The 14,453-nt window shown below is 45.9% G+C and overlaps 1 protein-coding gene across 2 annotated transcripts in view; it reads left to right on the plus strand.

Annotated features, from left to right (window-relative positions):
• ATG4A (autophagy related 4A cysteine peptidase) overlaps positions 1-14,453 on the plus strand; it is a 63,654-nt gene that overhangs the window by 41,167 nt on the left and 8,034 nt on the right. For both annotated transcript variants that reach the window (XM_079911633.1, XM_079911632.1), the window contains 8 exons: positions 2,151-2,252; positions 2,474-2,546; positions 4,882-4,961; positions 5,674-5,861; positions 5,983-6,061; positions 10,453-10,598; positions 12,023-12,079; positions 13,504-13,612. In XM_079911633.1, coding sequence (XP_079767759.1) covers positions 2,151-2,252; positions 2,474-2,546; positions 4,882-4,961; positions 5,674-5,861; positions 5,983-6,061; positions 10,453-10,598; positions 12,023-12,079; positions 13,504-13,612 — 834 coding nt within the window. The remainder of the gene's footprint in view (positions 1-2,150; positions 2,253-2,473; positions 2,547-4,881; positions 4,962-5,673; positions 5,862-5,982; positions 6,062-10,452; positions 10,599-12,022; positions 12,080-13,503; positions 13,613-14,453) is intronic.

The following is a 14,453-nucleotide window of genomic DNA, read 5'->3' on the forward strand; positions in this document are numbered from 1 at the left end:
CAGGTGTATCATTTAGAGTTTCCATCTTCACTATTGTTCGCATGAGTCCTTAAACAGGTCAGATAACAAAGGGAGCAGGAAGAAGGGTGTGGTGGTAAGTCTGTTTTTTGACCTCATTTAAAATATCTGCCTAGTGAAGGATGTCAGTGACCTAAAGGAAGTGCCTAATGAGGGAGATATTTTGGTTTGGGTTCACTGATGATGTCCATTCGATGATGAAGAAATCCTTAAATCAGCTTCCTCAGGAGGCTGCTTCATTAAGAACCTTCCAGTAGTCACTGCTGGAACTCTCGAGTCTTGCTTTCTTAAGACATGCGTGTGCTTCCCTGTCGGCATCTGTAGGCTGACCTTGGGTAGATGCCAGTTCAGGCACTTGGGTGAAAGTCTGGTTTGCCTTGGGGATGAGGGAGTGAAAGAACACCTTGGATGAGATTGGGCTGCTGAACTCATTGGCTTTTGCTCCTTGAGATTCAGAGGTACAAAAACGTCGCTCCCTGTCCGGGACTACGCAACCTCACACATCTTCCTGCGGTTCCCAGAGAAGATTGGGGAAGAGGCTGGGGAGAGTTTAGGGCTTCGTGCCTTCTTTTCAGGGTCTAGGATGTCCTGTGCCTGTGTTTCCTGGGTAGTATCATAATTTCTGTTTTACAGATGAGGAAACTGAGGCTCAGGAAGTAAGGTGACTTGCCCTGGGTCAAACAGCAAGAAGGCATCGATTTGGGAATAGAATGCAGGTCTTCTGTCTCCTTGTCCAGTGATTTCTCTACTGTACACATACTTCTTGGAGCAGATTGTTCTTACTGTTTAACTTTCTCATTTATGAAACACTTCAAGATGATTCTTCTGGAAGTGAATTTTGTGGAAAGCAAACTGGGGGAAAAAACCCACAGTCAGCAATCTCAATTGTCTTAATATAAAAGCAAGTAGCAGGAAGAATGTGTAAATAGATCTTGTAGCTAAGATGAATGAGAAGATGTAATTTTATAAAGAAGTATTTTGGAGTGTTTCCTATTCGGTTATTTTACAGTTGAGGTGGGGTGTTCACTTATCACTGTCATCAGTAAATATTTAGTGGTACTTAGAAGCCAGCCAATCAGGGTTTCCCCCAGACTTGGACAGTTTGGTAGCTGATGAAAAACAGTTGGGTGTTCTGCACCCTTTGAAGACTGCTGGATGCGAAGTTTAAAACTTTGGTTTCAGAAATACTAGAAGCGAAGAGAACTAAAGACTCTGGAGATAGTGGCCTTTGGCTTCAAGTAGATTTCAGTTGTGAATTCAAATGCTCTCTAAAACCTCAGGAGAGAAACTTCTGTCTTGGAAGGAAACTAAGTCTCAGAAATCTGTCCCATTAGACAGAGTTCCTAGAGCTGAGGGAATGGGAATAGTGCGTCCTGTCCACAGCAGTGACGACGAGAGTTTTTGCAGTTGTCCTCAGTAAGCGATAAGCAGCCCCTATCGGATTTGGGGGGCTGTGCCTGAGGCACAGATGGGATCCCCACAGATGTACTTATTTTAGTTTTGGTCATAAGGAAACCTGGAACACCTGATAACAAAGGTACTTGTTTTTCCAAAACTCATCGTGGCCTTTTTAAAAGGTTGTGTAAAAATGGCAGCATGCATTTAAAAAAAAAGCTTCCTTAGTTGCAAATTGTGTGTATTCCCCTGGGAATAGGTGTGTGTCAGAAGAGCACTTCCCCCCATGAGACTCTGTGGGCAATGCTGCCAAAATATACGAACCAAAGCCATTGCTGTCTGTGTGGACATGAGACATAACAGCGTCTGGGTGAGACACGGATATACTGCCAGGTTTTGTGGTGACCTCCTGTTCACTGAGTAGCTGACCAGAAAGGCCTTGTGACACTGTCTTCATGTAATATTTATCCAACTCAAGCTCGTGGGCTAAGTCAATTCCTTGGTCAACTTCTTGTTTTGCTTTTACTTTATACCCAGTGAGTCTTTGAAAGAAATCAGTTTCCAGATGTCTTGGTCATCAACATTAAAGATGCTTAGGAATGTTCTGACCTGATCGCTCCCACCTTCTACATGTAACTCCTTTGTTTTCCTTCTAACCTCGTAGTCCCAGTAAGAGTGCAGAGATAACAAGCAGTTATAAAAATGATTTTAACTCATTTTTTCTTTTTCCTAAAAAGACTGGAACTGGGAGAGACAGAAAGAACAACCCAAAGAATACCAACGAATCCTACAGTGCTTCCTAGATAGAAAAGACTGTTGCTACTCTATCCATCAAATGGGTAAGGTCACATGAGTAGTTTAAAGGCTGTCTCTCTGTTCTGTAGTTCAATTAAGAGGAAAGGAACACTGTATGTGAAATTCAGCTTACATTGCTGTACTTGCTTTTCTTGTTCCCTGCTTTATATGTGGCTCTACTAAGTCATCCCATCTACTTATTTATGCAAAAAATTAGGAGTTGGTGGTTTGCTAACCTGTTTATTATTTTTCCACATAAAAACAGCACAGATGGGTGTAGGAGAAGGGAAATCAATTGGCGAATGGTTTGGACCAAATACAGTTGCACAGGTGTTAAAGTAAGTAAAAGAGTCTGTCATGCGCCTTATGCTACCGTCTCCTATGCCTCCCTCCACCAACTCAACATCCCATCAACCCAGCTGTTCCTGCCATCCCACTAAGCCACCAAGCATCTGTACCATTTTGCTCAGATAGTTCTTTGAAATGTATAATGTGTGTGGGCAACTGTCTTGGTAAATCACAGTTATAGTCATTGGTATCAGTCTATGGGGAGGCCCCTCAGGACTCATTCTGTATCCCACTTGTAGATTGGTGCTCACGTGCTCAGCCGTCAGCCTGAGGGTCACTTTGAAGCCAAAGGGTTTGCACTAAGTGGGGAAGCCTGAGCCAGCCTAGGCAAGACACAGACTCCCACCCTGTATGGTATATAAAAAAAAATTCTTCACTGATTCATTCAACATTTACTGGGTGCCTCTGTTGCCCTAAGTACTGAGTGCACAGAAATAAACTAGGTGTAGTTCTTGCTTCAAGGACCTCACCACCTATTAGAGGAGACAAACCTCAAGGGGGTCTTAGAATCAGTTTGTCATCTCTTAGGAGACTCAAGGTACCCCAGCATGGTACTTTCGCAATTGTCCTGTTAAGTCTCAGAATTCACCTCCCACAGCAAGAGGCGACATGGAGAGGCCAGGACCAATGCTTTGGAAATGAATGGGGTGAGTGGCATCAGCACCTACACCTGCAGGCCACCTCACCTATTGTCACTCTCCTTTCTGACAACCTATCACCAAATGGGAACTCCATGAGGGCAGAGATTGTATTTGCCTCGTTCATTCCTGTAATATTAGCACAGGAAACTGCCTGGCACATGTAAGTGCTCAATAAATACTTGATGAATGAATGAATGAAAATGGCAGATAGAATCTGGGGCTGGATTTAGGCATCAGAAAATTGAAACCGTCTAGCCTCCTTTGGTAGCTACTTCAATTCCTGGCTCTCTGGCGTGTGATGATGGGACCTGCTCCATGCAAAATACAGATGGGGCACTGTTTCAATTATTAGCCAACCTTCAATGAACTGGAATGCTTTGTAAATGTGCTTTTGAGGGGAGTAGTCTGGATTTCCTGGGGACCCAAGTGAAACCTGTATCTTTGCATTACTCTGCTAACAGTGCAGCCTCTCTGAGACCACTTTCTTACCTTGGTCCGTAGTGGTTTTTGGGGTGTTGTTGATCTGCTGAGTGAGGATCTGGTGGTATTTCGGGAACCACTGTAGGAACCCAGGACAGAAAGTGTAGAAGATTAGAATGGCTGTGCCGAGCCCCAAACCTAGCTTGATATGGTTGGTTTATAAATGATATCCCTCAGAATTTGCTTCTTTCTTCTAAATTTTGAGCTTCCCACAACAAGCAAATGGAAACATACATTTTTAAAGAACTTAAGTGGGTTCTGAGTCATCGTGATTGCTATTAACAACAGTAGATGATGATGATGTCGTCATTATTATTTTGGGGGAAAGATACTACATTAAATGAAATTAAAATATAATGGTAATTAACCTCTTCTTGGGAGTTCCTTTGGTTTGGGAGAGAATGTGTCTTTTGTTTTGTTTTGTTTTGTCGGCCATTGAGACTGGGCTTTACTGCAGAATTCCAGAGTAGCCAGGGTAAACATGTCTTCTCCATACTGGCAAGAGGAGAAAGAAATAAGGGAGAGATAGACAAGGAACTTTACTCAGACATCAGATAATCTCTCTTTTAAAGGGGTTTTCTTTCTAGTCTCCTCTGAAGTCATGCACTTCAGCATGCTCTGTCTTCAGCTGTTGACCAGCAAGGCCCGGCACTGAAGCCATCTGCGGCCCAAGTCTCCTGGGACAGCATCCTTACCGCATGTGGGAAGGGACAGAAGAGATCACCTCTCTCTCTCTCTCCCCCCCCCTGGATTTCCCTAGAACTTATTGTTTGTATTATGTATGCTCCTAAACAAATATATATATATGTGTATATTAATAACAGTTTTCTTTTTTTGAAAGAAGGAGTAAGTCAGAATGTCTCTTATTTAAGAAAAGAAAACAAAATCTCTTGGGAGAAGATGCACTGGTAACCTCTCTCTCTCGCCCAGTAGGAGTAACATTATTTAGCAAGGCAGCCTTTTGCATTTTGTAAAGCAGGTCTTATGTTTGAGGTGCGGAAACAGTGCCTCTGGCATTCTCAAGGTCCCTGGACATAGAATGTTCCAGAGCTCAGTCAAGGGAGCCAGACCTGACCTGAATCCCAACTTCTCTGTGGCTCAGTGTTCAGTAACTTCAGGAACGCTGGGCATACATAGGTTGTACTGCTTCCTGCCGAGATGTCCATCTTCCCCAATTGTGACTTCATTGTATGTTGCTTTGCAGAAAACTTGCTTTATTTGATGAATGGAATTCCTTGGCTGTTTATGTTTCAATGGATAACACCGTGGTTATTGAAGATATCAGTGAGTCCCGGGCCAGTTTACATTCTCGGGTGGCTGGCTGATGCGGTTCTTCCTCACCATTCAGAATGTGTGTGGGGCGTGGTGGAGAGAAAGACAGAAAGCGAGGGAGAGGGAGAAAAAGAGAAAGAAGATACATACATACCCCCATTCCCCCGCCCCACGACTCTCTGGCCTGCCCATCTAGCAGGACAGGGGAGCACCGGGCTCCGGTTAATCATTCCCTGTGCCCCTTCTTCTCTTCCCTTTCAGCTTTCTGAAAGGGAGAAAACAATTAGAGGATCTCTGCTGCCCCTCAGTGAAGCACCAGACCCTTTCCCTGCAGGACTCCCCAAGTGCGGGTAATCAGTTAAACCACTGACAGGTCTTCTGTGGCAGCCCCCCTGTGCTCCCTGCCACGGGGTTAGAGGGACCAACAGATACAGTCCCTGTTTCCAAGGCCCTTGCAGTCTGGTTGAGAAATGAGATTCTCCCAGTGAGCCCATAATATCTGACAAGAGGTAAGTGAGTGTTCAGTTGCCAGAAGGAGGAGAAGTAAGGGCTGGAGGAGTGGCCTGGGCTTCCTGTAGGAGGTCGGGCAGCAGGGCCCCGGTGGCCGGGGGAAGGGCCTTCCAGGCAGCGCTGTCATGTGAGGTCTCCTTTGGTTTTGCCCTTGGCACATCTCCTAGGGCTGGATGCCCCTTATTTACCCAGCTCTCTTGTCTTCTGTTTCTAGAAAAAATGTGCCACACCCTCCCCTTGAGTGCTGAAACAGCTGCCGAGAGCCCCCCTGAGTCTCTGAATGCTTCGACCCAGAGTAAGGGCCCCTCTGCCTGCTCTCCAGCCTGGAAACCCTTGCTGCTCATTGTGCCCCTCCGCCTGGGCATAAACCAAATCAATCCTGTCTATGTCGACGCCTTCAAAGTAAGTCGCACCTTTCCCCAAGCCGCTCGCTGCCCGCCCATCCCACCGCCATGTGAGCACGGAGACCCGTGAGCAGCAGTCCACACATGAGCTGAGAATCTTGCGTTCTCTTTCCCTCCAGGAGTGTTTTAAGATGCCACAGTCTTTAGGGGCATTAGGAGGAAAACCAAATAACGCCTATTATTTCATAGGATTCTTAGGTAAGAAAAGAGGAATCACAAGTAAGTCATCATGGGCTAGGGGAGGGTGGGCAGAAGGTCTGCACGGGAGACCAGGCAATTCCAGTTTCAGGGGGCCCTCACCTAGCCTGGAGATGCTGTGGCCTCTGGGCAGCTCGTCTTGTCTCTGGCCTGGAGAGTAACGTTTACCTGTGCCTGACAGAGAGCAGATCCCCCTTCAGTGCCTCTGCTTCATTGCCTCTTGACAAGATGGTTCCATGGCTGCTTTCCCACTGGACGGCCTCAAGGTCATAGCATTGCTTCAGCACCTGTCTCTCTTTCCTGTGGCGCCCAGGGTGGCAGGGCTTCACTCCCCTGGCCTTGCCGATACCCCTCTTACTGGGGCTCGGGCGTTCAGGCTAGGAGCCGTCCTCGGGCTTCCTAGGCTCATGCAGCTTGGGTTGCTAGCTTATTGTTCAGAGCCCTGACTCTGGTGAGAATAAGAGGAGGTGAAGACAGAGGTATCCCTTTCCTGATACTGGAGGCTAAGCCTTAAAACGACTAACCTCCTAATGTAGATCCTGATGAGCAGCCCGGCATTACCTGCCTCAGTAGATGCCTCTGGAAACCCAGCCACTCACTAGCTGTGACCAGAGACATTTAAGGCCCTTGGCACACGACGGGAGCTAGCCCGGTGCTTCTCAAACTTTAATGTGCACATGGATCACCTTGAGAGCCTATTATAATGTGGGTTCAGCAGTTCTGGGGTGGAGCCTGAGAGCCTGCATTTCTAACTAGGTAGTGCCGGTGCTGCTGGTGCCACACTTTGAGTACCAAGGGCCTAGACACCTGCTTAGTGCCGCAGAGTAAGGGAGTGATGCGGTGAGGGAAGTGGGATACGGGACACCTCTCGCAGGAGTGGGCTTCGAGGAAGCTATGAGCTTAGAGTGCAAGGGAGAGCCAGAGCAGGCATGGGGAATGGCCTGAGGCACGTGCAGAGGACTGAGTGAGATGGGCTTGGTCACCTCCCCACTCATCTCCTCCTCGGGGTTTCATGGAGGTGGGGCGGGTGGAAACAGACGAGCCCTGTATGTGGTCAGTCTCCCACTGGCTAGCTAGCTGTGTGCCAGCAGGAAAAGAGCGTCAGCTCTTTCAGTATCAAGCTCCCTTTATGGAAGATAGGGCTGACCCCCAGCTCACCATGTTGTCCCCTCACAGGAAAGCACTCAGCAAAAAGAGCCAGCCTGACCCCAGCGCCTCTTTCCTCTGCTCGCTCTTTCTCTCTTTAAGGTAGGGTTTCTCCACAGTTGCTGGGGCTCTCTCGAATGCTGCCATCTACTGGTCTATCCTAAGAACTACAGCTTGATGGAACATTTGGAAAGTGGAGGCTTTTCTTTTTCTAAGTACAAACCCCAGTATTTAGAGTGTTATAAATTTAGATGTTCTCTGTTTCTAAACTTTTGGGTTCCTGTCAAAGAAAATGTAGCAAAAATATATTTCCTATTGTCCGTGCTTGAGGAAAAGGTGGAAACACTGGAAAATAATTTTGGAGGGATCTCAGTGAATCCTGGGCACCCTGGCCTCCTTTATCCCAAGTTACCCAGAGAGAATTTGCCAAGCTGGCATAGCCCTCCTGTTTCCTGAGACCACTGGGTTGGGGAGACATTGGTGGAGTTGGACTACTTTTGAAAGAGGTGTGGGCAATCCTCAGTTCCCAAGACAGAGGTTTACATAGTGCCCATTTGCCGCTAATGTCCATAAATCCTTTGTTTAACCTTCACTTGAGGCTCCAAACTCCCCTCAACTCCCATTTTCTGACTTACCCCCTTACTGTATTAGGCTCAGGTGGGGAGAGTCTGGATTGGCAGAATGTCTGAAGGGAGGGGACAGATGAGAACTGCCATTTTCTGAACAAGGGACTCTGCAGAGGGTTCTCTCTCAATCTCTCTCCCCCTCTTTCTCTCTCTCTCTCCATTATAAAAATATATATATTTATATTACTTGTCATTATAATATATTGTTTCCTATGTTATATATAAATATATAATTTATATAATATACAATTATATATTAAAATATATATACATGTATAGAGAGATATAGATTAATATCGAGAGTTATGTAGAGATGTATAGCTTTAGATGATTGATTGATAGAGTTAGCACAACACCCCTGTGAGGTAGAGATCATTATTTCCGTTTATGCCTAGCGGAAGACTTAGAGGGGTTGTTTACTCAAGGTTACTGAGCTCAAAAGTAGCAAAGCCAGGATTCGATCCCAATTTGGCCGTCCCTGCCCACCACACCACATTGCTTCCCGAGTGCCCTCTTGCCCGGTGGGAAGCTGGGAGAAGCTCCTGGTGCACAAGACTATGGCCAGGGTGAGAGACTGGCTGGGAGATTTTTCTCTGCTTAGAATGCTCGTCCCCTGTGCTTTGGTGGAGGATGCCACCTGGAGATCCGTCGCGTGAGCCCAGTGTCTGCAGATGGTGGACCTGCCTGCCACTTCTTCTTGGGCCTCATTAGAGACCTTGATTTAGTCCCCATATCATTTCTAGGACTTTTTTTTTTTTTTTTTTTGTGGTACGCGGGCCTCTCACTGCTGTGGCCTCTCCCGTTGCGGAGCACAGGCTCCGGACGCGCAGGCTCAGCGGCCATGGCTCATGGGCCCAGCTGCTCCGCGGCACGCAGGATCCTCCCGGACCGGGGCACGAACCCGTGTCCCCTGCATCGGCAGGCGGACTCTCAACCACTGCACCACCAGGCAAGCCCTCTCTAGGACTTTTTTGATCTACTGTATCTCTTTTAAGCACTCTCAGAAATAGGGCAGCCCACAGAGCTCCACTACACACACACACACACACACACACACACACACACACACACCCCCACCCATGGGAAAGGGCCAGACTCAGAGAGGACACTGCTATTATTCCCAGTACCTTAACTCAAAACTGGCAGAACGCTCGGTCCTAATCCTGCTTTGGAGTCGCATTTTCTCGTGCACAGCTTCCTTCTCCCCTTCCCTTTCTATGGTCTTAGGTAAGCTTTCCTCTAAACATCCTGGATGTTGCTCTTCATTGAGCCTTGAGGCTTTTTTGATATAACTGGTCTCACCCGCCTGTGGTCTGGGGGAATATGTACCTTGAGTTTCCTAAAGCAAGCCATATGGGGGCATTGATTTCCATATGCTCTTAAACATATATTTGTAGGAAAATCCTTTTGAGTCTCAGCAAGGTACATCTATGACTACCTTGCATTTGTATTGTGTTTTAAGCAGTTCACAGAGGTGAGATCTTCTCATTCTGATAATACCCTGTGAGGTAACTGGAACAGACCCAGTGACCCCAGTTTAAAAGCAAGAAAATTAAGACAGAGTGAAGTGGTTTGTCCTAGGTCTGCGACAGAGATAAGTTAAACTTGGCATCAGACATCAGAAACACTCTTTGCCAACAGAAGCACTTAGATGTACGCAGAAGAATCCTGGGTGCCATTCCAGAGAGTGTCTTCGGGGTGTCCCTTCCCACCCCATACTCCTGCCTCAGGCAGATCTCTCTCTTTGCTTGCTTAACCCAGTCTAGAACACAGAGGCCCAGATGGTTCTCAGGCCTGGACAGCGAGGTTGGGGTGACCCCTTAGGTACGTCAGCCTACTCGGTGTGCTGCTGATGAGCGTTAGAGGGACTCTCAACCCTTTGAACATTAGATAAAAGTAGAGATTTTATTATCCCATACTCCCCCCAGATCATTATTGGGCTAGACTTTTTCAATTTAATGAAGCAGCATTTTTCTCCAATTTGTAACGGTCGACCAATCTCAAAGTGAGTTTTCCCAGCAAGGCGTATGTGTACTGATATTACTGTGACCAAGGCAGTGCTTTCTGACAGGAATTACTGACTTGCTAACAATGACTAACTTGCTAGCGAATCACGACCAGAAGTCAGCTCCCTGGTGTCTCACCCATGGCAGAGTCAGCATTCCCATTTCCTTTGGAGGCCAAGGCCTTTTTCCTTCCCAGATGTGCTCTTTGACCATAGGTCTAAGAACCAATGGTCTAGAGCAAGAGGCTTTCCAGTGTTGAAAGGGTCAGGAAGCTCCCTGATGGCACCTGGACTCATGGCTACTGCTGCTCACCGAGCCCGCCATGTCATCTGTGGTCGCTCATTCCCCCCTTTCCCCAAACCTGTGCCTTTCCACTTTTGGACTTGGGCTTTGAGGAGATATAAATGCTAGGGCAAGTCTTCGCATTGAATGATTGGCTTTGGGCGTGGGTGGCTTCCTTCAAGCATGGTCACCCTCCTTCAGGCTTTCTGTCATCTCATTCTCATTGTCACCAAGGGAGGGGTTAGGACAACCAGAGCGCCTCATCCCAAGGACAGCAGTGTGGCCAGGGCCGGTGGTTCTTCGAAGGTTAAGCATGTCTCATTCAAAACAGGTGATGAGCTCATTTTCCTGGACCCTCACACAACCCAGACCTTTGTTGACACTGAGGAGAACGGGACGGTTGACGACCAGACTTTCCATTGTCTGCAACCTCCACAGCGAATGAACATCCTGAACTTGGATCCTTCCGTAGCATTGGTGGGTATCTGAAGGTTGGGTGGCCCAAGAGACACAACGCTGCCCTATCACAGTTTGGCTCCCTGGAAGTTATCCAGGTTGTTAGGTAGGGCGGCAAAAGAATGTTCGCTCCCCACCCCCACGAGAGGTAGTGTCGTGTGGTGTAGTGGGGAAGGAATGGGCCCTGAAGCCGAGTTAGGATCGAAGCCGCTTACCAGCCATGGACTTAGGGGGAGTCCCTTAACTTTTCTGAGCTTCGGCCTTCTCATCTCTCCAGTGGGCAAAACGGTAGTTCCTTCCTTGCATGGCTGTATGAGTTCACTATGTGTAAGGCACATAGCACAGTGCCTGGCGTGTTGTAAGCATTCTAGAAATGTTAGTCACGACCAGTGTTACCATCTTTCCCCCTTTTCCTTCTTGCCCTCTAAATATTGCTATCCGGGCACCGGGAATAAGGTGAGACATAGGGAAGGAGGGATAAGGAGGCAAGACCTCCTGGGTGGACAATGTCCATTCCTCTGGGCACACAATCCAGGAAGCTGCAGGCTTTCCCCTGCTGGAAATATGACTGCCGTCCACACATGGAAGGGACAGCTGCCTGGGAAGTAGCCAGTTGTTCTGAGGTCTGTCTGCATCCTCTCTACCAGTTTAACCCGATTGTTGGAGGGCCAGTGATGGAGAGCTGACAGAGTCCTCCTCTTGTTTTGGACCATTCTTTTAGTGCTGTAGGATGGTTCTGAGGATGGGGAAGGAGGCTGATGGTTCTCTTTATTCCTTTCTTTTTTTTTTAACCACCAGGGACGTCCCTGACTTTTTTTTTTTTTTGAATTTTATTTGATTTGATTTTTTATACAGCGGGTTCTCATTAGTTATCCATTTTATACACATTAGTGTATATATATATATCAATGCCAATCTCCCAATTCATCACACCACCACCTCTTTATTCTAAAAGATAATTTCCTTAAGGTCAAAGCCACCTTGTTAAGTAATGCCTCTAGCTAAAAGTACTATTTGGCTTTTGTTTGCTGGTTTTAATGGATCATTTTTTATACGTAGGTATATTTGTGCACTGAATGTAATGGAAGTAACCCTGTGCTTTGGAGATTGGTTTTCAAGTTACTATATCTCACCGTGTGAAGGGAGAGGATCAGGGAGGGAAAGGGACAGGGTAAAAGGGAAAGGGACAGAATAAGAGAAAGAGGCAGAGAGAGAGAGAAAATATGAAGATGAATGAGCAGATGTGTGTGTCCAAGTGAGGCACTGATCTAGAAGAGAGATAAGCTCAGACACTCTTCCTCCTTGTTGCTGGGAGGACACATCCAAAGGAAGTGGCCCACATCCTACTTCACAACTCCGGGCCAACGGCTCCATCTTGCAATACAAAGGGCCTGCCTGGGTGCCCCTGACCAGTTCTAAGTTGTCTTCTTTTGCTTTCCCCCAAGGGATTTTTCTGCAAAGAAGAAAAAGACTTTGATAGCTGGTGTAGCCTTGTTCAGAAGGTAAAGATGTATGTTTTTCTTAGTCTTAAAAAACAAGTGTTATTCAATATAATTCCTTTTCAAGACGGTTTTTCATAGTAACATAAGTCCAGCCTGATATGACTTTATTGCAAAAGAAAGAAACTAGGATGTGGGGAATTGTACATAACTTTGGGGAAACTAAAGGAAAACTTTGGTTTGCAATATGCTTAGTGTGTCAGGTGAGCGATATTTTTAACTACTGAATGTTCCGTCTCATTGAGCCCGTGAGTCAATGAAATATTCAACTAATATTCTACCATTTTAACTTAAAAATGCCAATTTCATATAGCTCAGCCTAAATTCTTCCTTACTCTGTTTGTAACACTGAGATGGTTGAAGAAGCCAAACTACTTTTCTATTTGTTTCGTGTCCATTTACAGTTTAATGTGTTCCATTATGGTTTAAGGGGCTTGCCTTTCTATTAACTGTCTTATTTATATAAAATATAGGCACACTGCCACTTAAAGCAAACACAGTTTGCAGAAATCTGTGTCAATACGAAAGCAAGTTATTCTTTCTTTTTGGCATTTTATGTCAGAGGGTATTTATCATTTTGCTGGCTCACAACTTTTGTATCTGCCTCCCTCATCCTTTGCTTCTAACACATGCCAATTATGTGGAAGATATTGATCAACTCTTATTGAAAGAATGAGGGGAAATCATAGGGAGTAGTTTAAAGAGCCCTGGATGGGGTGGCAGGAGACATCATGTTCTCTTATCTGCAAAACAGAGGGGTTGGAGAGATGGGATCTCAGAGCCTCTTGTAAGTGTAAGGAGGGAAGATTTTTCTTCGCAGGTGAACAAATAATTAACACTAAAGTCCCCAGCTGAATCTGAAACCGCAGTTAATAATTGGCTGAGACATAATGGAGAATTATTTTCTAAAGGCATTACTTACATTTCAGAATGCCACAAAACTGTATATCACATTTAACGTTAGAAAGAAAATTTTCTGATAAGACTATGCTATTTAAATTAGGACATATATCATACATCTTGGATTGAAACTGAAACCATGCCAACATGTACCAATATTCTTTGGGGGCAGATTTAACTTGACTAACCAACATTTCTTTGGAGCCAACACTTCAGGAACATCTCACCCCTAAATTGAGTTGGTCCCATGCAACTGGCGTAAGACCTCATGATGGAGCATGGGCAGTGAGTACTGGCCTTCCATCAGATCCTCCCTCCAGCGTCCTTCCTTCCTGGCCAACAGTATCTAGAATTGAAGAGAGCTGGGTCTTCAGACGGGTCAAGTAGAGGATGGGTGTATTTGCTAAGCCTTTGCTTTCACCTTTCAACAGCCAGGCCACTCTCTTAGGGTTTGGAGTCATATACTGCCAACTGGGCAGATATGTAGTGACTCTGCAGTGTTTACAACTGTTTCTATGTCTCCTCAGGAAATTCTAAAGGAAAATTTAAGGATGTTTGAATTAGTTCAGAAACATCCATCACACTGGCCTCCCTTTGTTCCTCCAGCCAAGCCAGAAGTGACAACCACGGGGGCAGGTAAGCTGTTGTTCAGAAGCTCTCTGGCCAGCAGACCCATGGATAACAGTTGCTTTTTGTTTTTTGTTTTTTTTTTTTGCTGTACTCGGGTCTCTCACTGTTGTGGCCTCTCCCGTTGCGGAGCACAGGCTCCGGACGCGCAGGCTCAGCGGCCACAGCTCATGGGCCTAGCCGCTCCACAGCATGTGGGATCTTCCCGGACCGGGGCACGAACCCGTGTCCCCTGCATCGGCAGGCGGACTCTCAACCACTGTGCCACCAGGGAAGGCCTAGCAGTTGTTTTATGAGACAGAAGCAATTGTGCGTCATGTTTTCTGTGGAAATGAAAAATTTCTACTCAGCTGCACTGATCAAGGAATGGTGCTTCTTCTGATGAACTAATATTTACCAATTTCAAAGAATGATAGTAAAAAAAAAATGAGCTCCGTGTAGAAGTTCCATACAAAATCAAAATGACTAGAATTTCTTTTTTTCATGGTCTGGTTCAGAAGACAAATCAGAGGCCATGGGTAATTCAAAAGGTACCTTGAAGGTCTCACAGAGCCTCAACTTCATCACTTTGATTAGGACTGTGTAACAAGTCCAGTTAGTTTGATTCTTTTTTTTTTAATTGAAGTATAGTTGATTTACAATGTTGTGTTAGTTTCAGGTGTACAGTAAGAGATTCAGTTATATATGTACTTTTTCAGTTTCTTTTCCATTATAGGTTATTATAAGATATTAAATATAGTTCCCTGTGCTATATAGTAGGTCCTTGTTTATCTATTTTATATATAGTAGTATGTATCTGTTAACCCCAAACTCCTAATTTATCCCTCCCCGCCCCTTTCCTTTTGGTAAC

This window comes from Stenella coeruleoalba, assembly GCF_951394435.1.
Source record: "Stenella coeruleoalba genome assembly, chromosome: X".
Lineage (NCBI taxonomy): Eukaryota > Metazoa > Chordata > Mammalia > Artiodactyla > Delphinidae > Stenella > Stenella coeruleoalba.